The 14,056-nt window shown below is 47.9% G+C and overlaps 2 protein-coding genes across 3 annotated transcripts; both read right to left on the reverse strand.

Moving 5' to 3' along the window:
* Positions 1-6,411: 6,411 nt before the first annotated feature.
* On the reverse strand, positions 6,412-11,650 carry LOC129583008 (uncharacterized). 2 transcript variants are annotated; one of them, XM_055474678.1, is made up of 4 exons: positions 11,538-11,650; positions 11,003-11,242; positions 8,558-8,803; positions 6,412-7,232 (listed from the first exon to the last, which is right to left on the reverse strand). In XM_055474678.1, the coding sequence occupies exons 1-4, from the start codon at positions 11,637-11,639 to the stop codon at positions 6,651-6,653; spliced, it is 1,170 nt and encodes a 389-aa protein (XP_055330653.1). In that variant the 5' UTR covers positions 11,640-11,650; the 3' UTR covers positions 6,412-6,650. The 2 variants fall into 2 exon arrangements, with proteins under 2 accessions (XP_055330653.1, XP_055330652.1); XM_055474677.1 differs by having other exon boundaries at positions 6,412-7,235.
* On the reverse strand, positions 11,642-12,752 carry LOC129582900 (uncharacterized). Its single transcript, XM_055474528.1, has 5 exons — positions 12,561-12,752; positions 12,331-12,462; positions 12,108-12,262; positions 11,708-11,861; positions 11,642-11,655 (listed from the first exon to the last, which is right to left on the reverse strand). Exons 1-5 carry the CDS (start codon positions 12,697-12,699, stop codon positions 11,642-11,644), a joined length of 594 nt encoding a protein of 197 aa, XP_055330503.1. The 5' UTR covers positions 12,700-12,752.
* Between the last annotated feature and the right edge of the window lie 1,304 nt (positions 12,753-14,056).

A 14,056-nucleotide genomic window follows, 5' to 3' on the forward strand; every position in this document is an offset into this window, starting at 1 on the left:
AAGTAAACATAAGCTTATAAAACGACCTAAGCCGGAAATGACAGGACATTAGGGGGATCGACCTAATATGAGAAAATCACTCATTGCCAGTACATCTGGCGAACAAGGAAATGAGAAAGGCAAAAACAAGGACTATGACCATAGGGTAAACACCACAACACACCCATGACCATTGGTACACGACAGGGGACAACAAATATGACCATAGGAAACTTTCGCTACATGCCTAATCCAGTTCTGTGACACAGCCATACTACGAGCAGCCGCATGCTACTCGGGTCTTGACAGTAGTGCCAGCAATCGGCATCAGATCAGTCCCAACGAGACGGCCACCTCACATCCCGCGCACAGCTGTAAGGCCGGTGTCTGGCTGCAGGCGTGGCTGTGGGTGGCGCTACCGGCCTGGCAGCCCACCGATTGCCGTGAGGGGGTGCCCGGAGCCACTGGCGAAAAGCGACACGAGTCGGCGGCACCGGCCGCGGATGCCTAGAAAAGCTGTGTTAAAGTGTGCAGCACAGAACGGCGCTAACCTGCGACTGACCTCCAACAACACATTCACTGGGACAAGCTCCGCCGACATCAGCTGCACCCCCGTCGCTACGGCAGCGCCTTTGGTACTGGCCGCGCCAACGCTCGCGGTGGACGCCTTCCTCACATAAACAATAAAATTGTTGATATAAGGGACTTTTTTTAATTTTTAACATTTCCATGGTTGCCATTTATTTCTGTCCTAGTCTTCGCTTAAAATTGTAAATCGTTGTTATTCTGCACTATTAGCAATTCCACCAGAACTATACCGCGCCGTTCCCTATCCGGTCCTCCTTAGCCTTGCCCAGCTCTTTGACGCGTACCTACAGCCGCTTCTTGGCGGTTATGTTTACCTTATCATTAGCGTCCGATTTCCCTGGGTTTCCGGCAACCTTGGCATGGGGTGATTTACTGGCTGCCTGCGGGAGTAAGATATGCCCTTTAACTGCCCGACACTACCATCTGTCAAGGTATAGTCCGCGACACGGTCATATGTCACAGTACCATTACTTCAGCCCGGGCTGCAGCAAATTCATTAGAACGCGAAGGCGCCAGCTTAGAACCCTTGAATTTCTGCATTACAGACAGGAACACCACAGAACTACATTGTGTAACCATTAACTGGGTAAAACAGAGACGCAGTTAAATAGGTCATTTTTACCTTTTTACGAGCGGACATCTGATCGGAACTTCCATAAGCGTCGGCGCTCCCAGATTTACCGGACGCCTGCAGCCAATAACACAACCCCTTACAATTACCAGTATAGCATTCGGGAAGTACAAATAGCGTGACAGCGTCATATCGCACCGTACCTTTTCCTTGCCCGAAGGCATGCGAATTTGAGGTGTTTCCGTAGCAAAAGCAGGCGCCGGTTTGAAACGCGCAGACTTCGACCCCAGCTGCACACAACAATGTCAATCAATATAGCAGTAACAGAATTGTTAACCATATGCGCATCAGCCGCCTTAGACTTCAAGCGTATGCTTACGATCTGCAGAAACGTGGGCAGGTCAGCGCTGCATTTTTTGAGAAGCTGTGTTCCGTTACTATGGGTGCGCATCTCGTCCAGAAACGACAGATACTGCGAGATACAACCAGCTGCATCGGCTTTTTGGAGTAAGAAAAACTTCAGATCCCAATCATCATCTTCGCCTTGCATGCAGCTTTCCGCGGCTGCTCTGGGTCGCCTTTCAGTAAAAAGGCAATATCGATGATGGGGGAACATCAGCGCCGCATGGTCGATCGACGTAAGGTCTCCGTCGCGACTCCATCTGCGTAGGTTAGCGAAGACGTTAGAAGCACTCGCTGGCAGATTTGTTAGGCGCTTGATACGCACGGCCTCCTGTCGTTGTACTTCTTTGGATGGCTCTTTGGCCAATAGCTGAAAAAGGCACAAAACCAAACAATTAAAATAGTACTAAAATGATGCTCGTACAAGAACACTAGTACAAATCAGTAGTATTTCGCGGTTGACTGGTACACAAGGCGATTCAAATGACGGACTATTACCGCATTCCGCATACCCGGATGGCGATTTTTCGGTTTTCTGGGCCTCCTCCCAGTGCCTGAAGTACGTCACTGTATCCAAACACTAGGTACAGTGTTTTTAATCCAAACAATTCCCCCGCAACTGCTGGGATGATGTGCATTGGATACACAGGTTCCTGCATCAGCGCTTCCTGGAACCTTTTCCACTCTTTCGAATCTGTATCTGGGATCCATGTGCTTTCTCCAGTGCTAAGAGCTTGCCAGATTTCGAGAACCTGTACAGCCATAATATCTCGCGAGCCTTACACGACCTCGCGACTCTATCAAGTACAATTTTAGGAACGGCAATGAGTTGCACAAAAATGTAGAACCCGATACTCTGAAATTTTGACTGAGTGCTTTGAGCGAAGCGTTGAAAGCCACATTTTCAGTGCACACACTGTGCAGCGCAGTAGTGCGGGTGCAGTGAAGTAGTACAGGCAAGCCATGACACACTCGCTGCCGTTACTCGGAACACGCTGAACAACAAATGCGACTGTCAAGGCCCGCGCTCAAGCTCGGACTTGGACTCGGACTTGGACTTCACTTCGACTCTAGACTTCGCTTGGGCTCTAAAACTCGGACTTTATGACTTAGACTTGGGTTTAGGCGTTTCTCATGTCTTCTCACGTTTCTTCATGTTTTCTCAGGATTCTCAGGTTTCGTAGGTTTCTTTGAATTTCTTAGGTTTCTTAGGTTTGTTGGGTGTTCTTAGGTTTCTGAGATTACTAACATTTCTTACGTTATCTGGGTGTTCTTTGGTATTCTGAGAAACCTAAGAAACCTAAGAAACCTAAAAAACCTAAGAACGCCAAAAAAACCTAAGAACATAAAAAAAACCTAAGAATAACCTAAGAAACCTAAGAAACCTGAGAAACCTGAGAAACCTAGAAACCTAAGAAAACATGAAGAAACGTAAGAAGACATGAGAAACATAAGGAACGCCTAATTCCAAGTCCAAGTCATAAAGTCCGAGTTTTAGAGTCCAAGTGAAGTCCGAGTTTAAGAGTCCAAGTGAAGTCCGAGTTTTAGAGTCCAAGTGAAGTCCAAGTTTTAGAGTCCAAGTGAAGTCCAAGTTTTAGTAGTCCAAGTCCGAGTTTGAGCATGGGCCGACTGTCAAATATCAGCAGCCCGCTTGTATCTGCGGCACGACTGCTACGCACGTATCGGTTACTCATCCTTCTGCTATGATTAAAACAAAATTGAAAGATGTTTCCACCAGTGATAACGGATACACGCGTAGGAACTAACACCGATTCTGAGAGCACCGTGAATTCTGCACTAAATCTGCCTTCAGTGCCATTCCCTGCTATGGACAACCCAACACAACGTGCGCAAACTTAATAAGAAAGTAATTTCAAATAGCTTAATTATTGATGTAATGTTATTTCTATCACGACATTGTGTGTTAAATTTACTAATAACATAGGTGCAAAAGCCTAACCTAGGTGCAAAACCTAGGTGCTTAAAAAACCTAGGTGCAAAATTACTAATAAGGGGCATATGCGCTAATTATTAGGTGCTAAATGTGCTGATTAGAGTTAGTTCATCGAATTTTCGCTCAGGTACTGATTACCAAGTTAATTAACTAAGCCTTTTTATCTTAAATCTGAATGACGAGCTACAATAAGTGCAGCGTCGTGGCATGGCTATCACTCTGTCCAGTGTTTAGCTAGACTACGGTTGAGGTAGCGCACAGCAAAGGCCAAAGGGAGCCTGCCGCATTATTTCGTGCTGCACTGTTACCGTGTAAAAGTACAGTACTTGCCTTTCATTTAGTTGAACGAAATGATGATTGTTATGATTTTGTTTTTGTTAGCCGATACTTTTGTCTACATTTCCAGTATGAATCGACAATTACATATCAACAATAGTAAATATGCAAGCAAGCTCACGCAAGCTCACCTTTTATGGTACACTTCCTCATGACTTTCTGGCTTTTTCAGGCTTGGGCCATGAAAAACCGGGAGACGGCATCAACGCGACACCCACGGCTTCCCGTGTGTGAAGAAACGCAGTCCAATCGACTCCCAAAGAGTTGCCGCGTGCTATGTTTACGTTTCAACAGACCACGCGTACGAATACTAATGAATTTTTCCCGCAGGCAAAGTTATACGCGTTCATGAAATCTTAACAGCTTTTTAGTCCAAGCGAATGAACAACAGTGGTTTGTCCAAGATTTAATCTACCGGAAAAACGCTCTCCGTTAAACTTCTAACAAACTTAGTTAACAACTTCCGGCGCGTTGCGCATTGCAGCGGCGGTTGCATTCTCCAAAAAGCAAACGGGAAATTTCTCCGGCGCGCGAACTGTCTTCCTATTGCAGACGGCGAGAGCGGTTATATATGCCCCGAGGTAGCGGCGCGGGCCGCGTTGGACATCACCCCAACGCGTAGCCAGACCGACATCTTCCACCGCGCCACCGGTGTAACTGCCGCACGTCACCACATCCCCGCTATCAGCGCCGTTCCGATCAATGATCGGGTCGCTTCTTCAGCCAGGTCCAGAGGTTTCTCAGCTCGGAGCACCGGCACTGATTGTCAGCCCAACACAGCATGTTCCTGTCCACGTTCAAGTATGGCCGCCCGCGGGACGAAGCCAGACTGCGCAGAAAGCGGTTGTCGAAGCTGAAGAGCTTGCTGCCGGTCAACTGCACCGTTTCCACGTTGTGCAGCACGAAGAAGCGGCTGAGGAAAATGTTCTGGATTTGGTCATCGATTAGGCGAATCTCCTATAAAAACAAGAAATGCAATGAGCCGAAAGTTAAGCCATATATATCTTAATTCCTTACCTTGATGCTGCGATTCAGCGGTTGGAAATCCGACCAGTCGATCAACGGTATTTTGTTATAGCTGATATCCACAGTGCTTAATTTGAGAGTCCATGAGTTTCTAGAGTGGAACGTCAGTTTGACGAACTGCTGGAGCATTGCACACTGGGCGGAAATGCTGTCTAATCCCGACTTGGCAAAAAGAGTCAGAAACGTCCTTTGCGGCAATTTCTTGACAATGTACCGGTGTGCGGCTTTTCTGGAGTTGGACAAAAACATGGTGCTTAATTGTTACACCAAGAAAGCGCACTATTTGAGGCAAAATAGTTTTCAGTTCGAACTTGTTGCAATGTCGTAATCCTGCCGTGTGCTTATGCAGGTGATGGAATTACTCGTGTCGGACGATTTGGAAGTGGACAGCGAGGACCGAGTGGGTGAGGCGCTGTACGATTGGTTGGATGCCAGCGTCAAGGAACGAATGCCCGCCGCACTGGACATGCTGTGCCTGCTACGTGTCGTAAAACTTTCCGCGGCCTTGCAATTGTTATAAATTTCTTCCCCTTAAGACCCTACGAGAACGGAAACCATACCCCTGCAGTTGCTCAACCCTGACCACTGTTCAGTGCTAAGAGAGTTTTTAATTTGAGCTGTCGAATGAACGGAACTACGGAAACGGTCACACTACCCACTGAACAAACCTCCTGAATAAGGAAAACCGCGCCTGTTGAGTGACTGGAAGTTACCGGACCTCTGACATCGTACCCCGTTAGCGGCTTACCCCAGACCAGAGAGCTGAATGGCCAAATTCGCCAGACCAGAGAAGAGCGGACGCCATTGTCCTACAGTAGATCAACAGTTTGCCACTTCCTTTTGATCATCACTGTGTGTACTCTGCACTTTATTTCTGTAGCGCGATAACTGCATCAAGATCTAATACATTACGGATAAACAAAATTACTTCATTTATCATTACTTCTTTTATCGAAGCATGCTGAGTTGTGGTTCGGAACCAAAGAAAGCTGTAAAGGCTATGGGAACCAGTGGTTCCCATAGCATTTACAGCTTTCTTTGATATTTTTGGCTTCCCTCTGACAAAAAGCTGAAGAAGCAATACATAAAGCGCACAAATAAGAAGTTTATGCGTATAAAGCGTTTTAAAGCAAAGACAAAAAAGAACAATTTCGTGGCCCGCTTTCACAAATTGAAAGTCACAAATCATTACTACGTACCACTGTTACAATTAGGGCCAAGTGATCACTGTGGCTCGTTATTATTGTGGAATGTCCACCAAGCAATTCTGCCGATTGAACAGAATTACCACATCCAACGAATCAAGCAGCAACCCTACTAAACTGCGGGAGCGATATCAATATTGTTGTTCGCTATTAAAATATGCTTCCACCAGTTTTTAAAGAGCAACGGTGCAGTAATTATTTTTGCAGTTACAATAGTATTACGTATCACTTATTACAGCGTAGAAGCATTTATTCAGCGGAAAAGTTTATTTCGTCTCACCTAAAATGTACCGATTAGCTATAACTCTTTCTTGATAAGAGCAAGCTGCAAACCGAAGACAGTGCCGAAATCGTATATGCAATGCCAAAACGCACGCCAAAACCTCACTTAAAAACAAATGAAGGGAAATTATTTTTCAGAAAACTGCCTGTAGACCAAAGGAGCATCCGAGCCGAAGCCGAATATGACTGGTGTATAACTAGTCAACGAAAAAAAAATCTGTACAGCTTGAATGTGCCGATCAAGCCAGTCAGATATCGGCCTTGCATCGTGATATTCGCAGTGTCGAAATCATAGATTTCGCGAACATTACTGATGACGGATTCGCGTGTTACGGGGGTTACGAGGAGCAGGATAATCCGGATCGTGTTGCTGCTGCTGCTCGGATTCTTCGTCTTCGTCCTCGGCAGAATCCTGCCATTCCATTTCCGCCTCGTGACGGTTCAAGAGCTGCATAGCTTCCATTTGCCGGTGCTCTTGCGTAGCGCGCCAGACGGCTGCCGACTCAGCGGCGTCGCGTGCGGCGTCCTTGAGGCGTGCGATTTCGCGAAACATGCGAGTGCCCTCTCCGCGCGCGTAGGTCACCGCCTCCTCCTGGCGGTCTTCGGGATAATCCTTAGGGAGTGTGCCCATGAAAGAAGAGGCCGCGACCCTGATGCGCCAATCGGGGTCCGGTTCGCCTGGGTGGGCGTGGCTGGGTTCCGGATTGGTCGAGGCGGGCACGGCGCGTTGCACCTCGTGGGAGAACGCGTAGCGGATGCACGCTTCCGCCACGTGTGCGACCTTGGCTACGGGTCGGCGCGTTCGAAGTCGTGACGACACGGCTCCCTCGCCGTCCTCCCGGTGTTGATGCGCTGGGGATGTGGGATCAGCGCCAGATGTCAGTTTATTCTGCTAAAATTAGGAGAAGAAAGAAATCCCGATTACGGATCAGCTTTGCTTTATCTCGGGTCTTATAAGCCCTGCTCAGCCAAGTTGGGGCAGATTTCTCAAAAAATTACCAAAAGCCAGCCGTCAACAAATATGTAATTATTCAATTTTTACATAGTTGCCCCATGTCTCCAGCATCTTTTACACTAAAATTTATTACACTGAGGGCGAGTTTCGAGTTCCAGTGAGGTCAAAACTAGAGCCGGCATGCATAAAAATACTGCTCAACCTGCGGACAGTGCTAGCCTTCCTCTCATGCAAAATTTTTTAACCTTTTATTTGAGGCTGTAGTCTAATGGTGATAAGTCTAGATTGTTTGTCATCCTAACCTCTTGTGAATCATGCCTAACATGCGTGAATTTCAATCCAGCCAGCGTGACCTTTTCTGTTGGACTGCAAGCACTCTCAAAGTGGAGGGTGACCTTCTCTTCGAGCTCACTGTGCAGTCGCGGAATGCCGCAGGCAACCGTTCTTGATAAGATCTTTTCTAACACGTACTGATCGTCAACTTTAAATGTTTCGCTTATAAAAAACCTAAAACAGTTCACTGCAACCAAATAAATCGGCACGCATAGCCTTTTTTGCGATCTGCTTTGGTGAAGTTATCTGCAATCGTCCCGGTACTTCCATTTCCCCACGGGTGCGCTGGATATTTGTCGGCACATCAAAACTGACTAACAAGGCTCATTTTTTGTTTTCTCTGTAAAAAATATTAGCTCAAGGGCACCTACATCCGTCAGCTAGGCAGCCATATTCTACGACGGGTCATTTTTAACATACAAGTTTATGGGAGATGCACTTTCTTTGGGCGTTAGCTCAAACCCTGATCGCTCAAGATTTTTTTGCTAACGGACAGCAAACACCTTTTTTGGCCCTTAACGGTTCCCAGAAAAGTGCACAAGAAATATCGGTTGGGGAATATTTTATAGAGTCAGTTATAAGCGTACAAAAAATAACCACCACCTCATCCCCTGAATCAGTGCTCGGCACGCTACTGGTGCTTCAAAAGATTGTAGTTTTATTATTTCTAGATTCGCAATAAAACGTTATGCTAGAAAAGTGCAAAAAAAAGCAGAGCTAGGCGTTAAATTATTTTGTAAATTATTTAACACAACTGCCTCAACTTGGTATATGCAGCCAATGTTGCCAGACAGAGACTTCAGTACAATAATAATATTAGCCGCTGCGCTTAAATAGCCTTGACTGGGTCATCTCTGTAAATCTCAGACGGCTGCACTCGCATATCAGCTGCTATACGCGTAAACATGCCCGAACCGGTTCCGTACCAAAACTGCCGGCTGCCTGGCCTCCCGGTCTCCTGTATCGACTGCGCTGTGTTCGCCACCCGCCGCATCACGCTGCTCATCATCCCTCTCGACATCCATCACCTCCTGTCGTCGGCCTGAATCGCTCTGTCGAGCGCCAGGATCGGCCAGAAAACCAGGCACGGAACTGTTCTGCCGGAACACCACCGGAGAGTCTTGGCCACGCCAGCTCTCTTCCTCCTCTCCATCACTGTCCCGCTGCTTTACCTATAAAGACCCGAACAACATTCTCACTCAAACAAACACGAATATAATTTAATTACGGCAATCATTTAAACGAAACAGTGTCACTACCAGAAGGAGTACGAATATCAATTTGAAAAATGGTTTTTCCCATTACAAGTATTCACTATTCAAGTAAAAAAAATTATCAATTTTTGTGGTAATTTTTGTGATCATATGCCAAGCAGGGCGACAGCCGGCCAGATTGACAAGGATCGGCATCCTGCTTTTGGCAAAAACGCCGAGATTTAGATGAAATAAAGGGAAGATGGCATTGGCAGACTGTAGAAGCAAGAATATTGTAGCGATAGAAGTTGTACAACTATAAGACCACCCAGTTATGATTCGTCATTGCGTTATGAATATTTCTGTCCATTTTACCGGCTAGCTGTTCTTCTTCACAATTCTAAAATTCAGTCTTGCGTTCGCTTGTTACAGCTTGCATCAGCTTGTTAAACTCTTGCCTAAACCTTGCTCCTTGTCTTGCATTGTTCTTGTCATTAAACATGCCCTGAACTTCCGTTGTTACGTTAGTTACGTCGTTAAGTTAGTAAGAGCGTCCACGACCGCACCGTTGCCGGTCATGCCAACCTTTCATCCCAACAGCCCACACAACATCGTGTTACGGTCAACACGCCAACCCACTAGAACAGCAGCCAGATAGGCTACTGTTACAATATTTAACAGATTTTAAAAACTTTTTTATGTTTACGAGCTGTTATGATCCGTTTACTCCGTTATAATAAAAATGTAAGAAACTACATTTGTGGACGGCCACAGAAAATACAGCGTTAAAAATACAACGTCTAGTTTCTTTAAAAATATTAGAAAATGATTTCACGTGAGTCTAATGGTAAGCCTTGCACTTACAGTAGCATTTTTGCTACTGCAGAATTCGTGCGGTGTTTGTGACTTATACCGGCGCTGTTGGGCTTATCCTCGTTGTCAATGCTTATTGCATAGTGATAGAGTTTTTGGCTAACTTAAGGTGAACGTCTCAGTGAATTACTGGTACCCGGCTACTGTGTCCCTACAGGCCTACACACAACTCAAGCAATCGACAAACAACGGCCGATGTGCACAGCGACAATTACTAGCACTCCACTACCCACAGAAAACGGCCAACATTAATCGGTACTGGACAAATAATATGGTTTTCGTTTGGTCATTTCCGCTACCGCCCGTTTCACCTCGCCAACTCGATGAAGCTGCGACAGCGGCCGAATGCAGAAGCACTGTACGAAATACGAATGCAGTTTCCGAAGTACGCTAATCCAGTTATGTGACACAGCCACACTACAATCAGCTGCGTGCGACTCGGGTCTTGACAGCAGCGCCGGCAATCGGCATCAGATCAGTCCCGATGAGACGGACGTCTGACATCCCGCGCACAGCTGCTAGGACGGTGTCTGGCTGCAGGCGTGGCTGTGGGTGCTGGTGCCGGCCTGGCAGCCCACCGATCGCTGCGAGGGGGTGCCCGGGGCCAACGGCACAAGGCGACACGGGTCGGCGGCACTGACGGTGGATCACTGGAAGAACTGTGTTCTAGTGTGCAGCACAGAACGCCGCTGACCAACGACTGACCTCCAACAACACATTTATAGGGACCGACTCCGCCTACATCAGCTGCGCCACCGTTGCTGCGGTAGCGTCCGTTTTACCGGCCGCGTAAACGCTCGCGCTGGCCGCCTTTTTCACCCATACTGGCTATACGAGGAGGATTGGTGTAGAGTCGGCAGCGAATTGATCGCCTAAAGTTAAACTGAACACCCAATCCAGTGGAGGTTGCTTTTAACCGTCAACCGTGGTTGGTTGCACTAACCCAACAGTGCGTAATCGTCAACCATACCAGCGCCAATATATGGCGCTGCCATCATACTCGGTTGGCGGTTACGTATGCTAGGTACGGCAACCATCCACGGTTGACGGCTGAATCAAGCTCTAGTGGACTAGGTGTTCAGTTTAACTGTAGGCTAGAAATTCGCTTCCGACTCAACACCAATCCTCCTCGTACACATGGAAACTGTACGAATAAAGGATTTATTGTTACGTCTGACGTTTCGGTAGTTGTCATTTGTCGAACCCGGATCCATTTCTGTGACATCTTCGCTTAAAAGTATTATTCCTTGGTTCTTCGTACTACTACCGATTCGTCCACAACTACTACACCGCGCCGTTCCTTACCCGCTCCTCCTTGGCCTTGTCCAGCTCTTTGACGCGCACGAGCAGCCCCTCCTTGGCGGCGTCCACGTGCCGACCCAGACCGCGAATCGAGATGACGTCACTCTGGTCGGCTGCGTTGGGGACGCTGATGCTGACGTGGAACTGGTCCATCAGTTTACGGAATCCGCTGCCCTGTCGGCCGTTAATGAGACTGTGGTACTCAAGCGGCACCGTCATCTCCTCCTCCACCAGCATCAGATCCTGTCCAGCACGGACAACATGAGCAGCTATTCGACCGTAAAACGAGCTTCTGCGCTGAGTAATGCTCGGCACAGCTTACAGTTGTCTGAATGCAACTTGAAGAAACCGTTAAAAAAAATTCATTAAATAAATTCATAGAAATAATTCAATAAAAAATTGATTAACCAGAAAACGCTATTTAATTGAAGGAGTATAAAATACCGTAACCAATAAAATTTACCAATATTAATTTTAGCCGAGAGTAACAGGCGTTCTCTTTTGACAAATAACAGCGGAAATAACCGTGGACACTTACACGGTCAACATTAGACCGGTTGGCAAAAATCGGCTGATGTCGTTGCGGTTTCGGCTGGATCGGCACAGCCACCTCGGAGCGGGAGAATAGGCGCGCAGCCATCGTCAGCAGCAGCGTCCTGGCCTTCTCGACGCTGGTTTCGGGCCCGCGGATGGTGATGTCATCCTCGCCGGATCCCGACGGCGGAAAGGAGAACTGCACGTTGCCGCCGCACTCCTGACGAATGGCGGTGATGGTGCGCATCTCGAAGCCGATGAGGTGCGGGTGCAGGCGGTTGGAAAAGCGCACCACCATTTCCACGTCGTCTGCCAGCGGCGCCGTATCCTGCGCAGTGAAGAGATACAGACCGTTAATTCCGTTAATTCTGCACGGTGTCGACTGTCTAGTTACCGAAATCCCCCATTACTGCATTTTCTTGGGGAAAATTGAAGCAGCACTTTGTTACTACCGATGCTGCATCGAAGCATCAACTTACCAGCTTGCATTTGCAGTAATAAAAAACAATCAAACCCAATAAAGCTTGAGTAAGAAAAGAAAGCCAACAAAATAATAAATGACTCGTATTTTTACTTGCTGCTGCGGAAGTCCGCGTTGATGCTGGCGTGTTCGCCGTGGGTCGGTCGTCATCGGAGATGGACCTGTGGTGTCTGGTTTCTTCACAGGAGTGGCGCGTGCTCTTTCGGTAAAGGCGCGGTTGAAGCAGTCGAGCAGAAGCTGCGCGTACTCTGCGAACGGCGGGACCGAGAGTTATGTTGGCGCATTAGTTTGACTAACATTTCTGTCACTTCCAAACCTTCGTTCTCACGTTTGTCCTGGCGCAACGCAATCACCTCTGCGTCATCCTCCTGTCCTACGCGTGTGTCACTTTCGATCGACGGCGCTGCGATTACTGGCTGCTTTGCCTGCTTTGTAGAGGACATTCCCGCTGCAAAAGGCTCCTCGGTTTGACATTCCAAAGGATAATGGTAACTAATGCACAATGGCACTACTACTGCTGCCTACGAGCGTCTCAAGAATACTCACTGGAGGAACCCGCATTATCCATCGGAACATTCAGAACCGCCACATCGCCTGTCGCTGCCAGTTTTCGCATGGTGACAGGACCGATATCTCGTTGACGTTTTCTGTTTGTTGTGGAGCTATGCCCATGCATCGTACTCATCAAAAATTGAATGAACACTACAAATTGAAACAAGTAAATTTATAAAAACTCATTCCAAACAAAAATTCATCAAAACGCGAACAGCCCGAATGCAGAGGTTGGATTGGCACTGGCATTGGTGTTGGCATCGTATGCAGTCTTCACTACTAGTGTCACGCTGCCTGCTTGATGTTTGGAGCAGCCACCCTCGGTGGCTGCTGGTATAGATTTCATGCATTTCCTATGGAAATGCTTAGTTTATTGCTTCCATTTTTTCCCTTTTTCTGTATTTTTCCCTTTTTGGGCAGTAAACTCGTCTTTTGTGCAAGACCCGCGGTCTTCCACAACCAGATTTATCAGTATTTCGAGGGGGTGTAAGACCTTCCTCCGCCTCCTCGTGACACTAGACAGAGTAACAGGAACGGGGGTAGACAGAGTTGAGGCGCCGTCAAGCTAAACAGACAGAGCTATCGCACTGTTCTCATTCTGTCGTCTATTCAGTTAGACTACGTCAGGTAGCGCACAGCAACGGGAGCGTGCCGCCGTATTTCGTGCTGCACTGTTATCGTAGAAGTACAGCACTTTGCCTTTCGTTTAGCTGACTGACCCGTCGTCAAAAAACATTCACCGCAATGACTGTGGCGGTTCGCCGAGGATCTGCCAGGGCCGCTGCTATCCGCAATGGGGAAATCTGCAGTCGACTGTCGTCGTGTCCGGTATCGCGGAGCGACTTAATGCCGTCCGTCATCGTGACACCCGCCAATCGTGTGGCTGTGCGCGTCTGCCACCGCCTCTACGTTTACGAGCCGGGTCAATGCCAATGGACTGCACTGCCCGACCAAGGACTGAACGGTTGCAGCGCTGAATTCCATCACTGCTTCCAGTACGCTGCATTCCTGAACGGGAGATGCTGCATGCTGACTACGCTGCCATTACTTACAATCTGCAGTTCTTCTGCTATGACAAACCGTTGGGTTGCTGGCAGCGCACACCGGCTACGTTCTTGCAAGAGACGAACATCCAAGTGCGCAGCTATGGCACTGGTCGTCTGCCAGGACCGTCTGTACGCCTTCGATGGTTGGAAATCGGCCAGAAAAGCAGAACTGATGCCGATGGGCAGTGCGTTCTGCTACGATCCCACGAGCAACACCTGGAGCGAACTGGCCCCGATGCCCACGGCGCGCTACCATTCTTCGGCCTGTGTCGGCACGAATGGGCTGGTTTACGTCATCGGTAAGTGGGACAATGATGTAGCATGCACAATTCTAATTAGGGTAAAAGCCGGCTTCCGAAACGTGTGAATTAAGCAAAGCGGAATTGTAACCGGCTTGTATCTGGGTCATTTTGGCTTCTGCATTCAACCAGGGTTCATGTGAAG

The sequence above is a fragment of the Paramacrobiotus metropolitanus genome, unplaced genomic scaffold, assembly GCF_019649055.1.
Source record: "Paramacrobiotus metropolitanus isolate TYO unplaced genomic scaffold, Prichtersi_v1.0 Parri_scaffold0000009, whole genome shotgun sequence".
Lineage (NCBI taxonomy): Eukaryota > Metazoa > Tardigrada > Eutardigrada > Parachela > Macrobiotidae > Paramacrobiotus > Paramacrobiotus metropolitanus.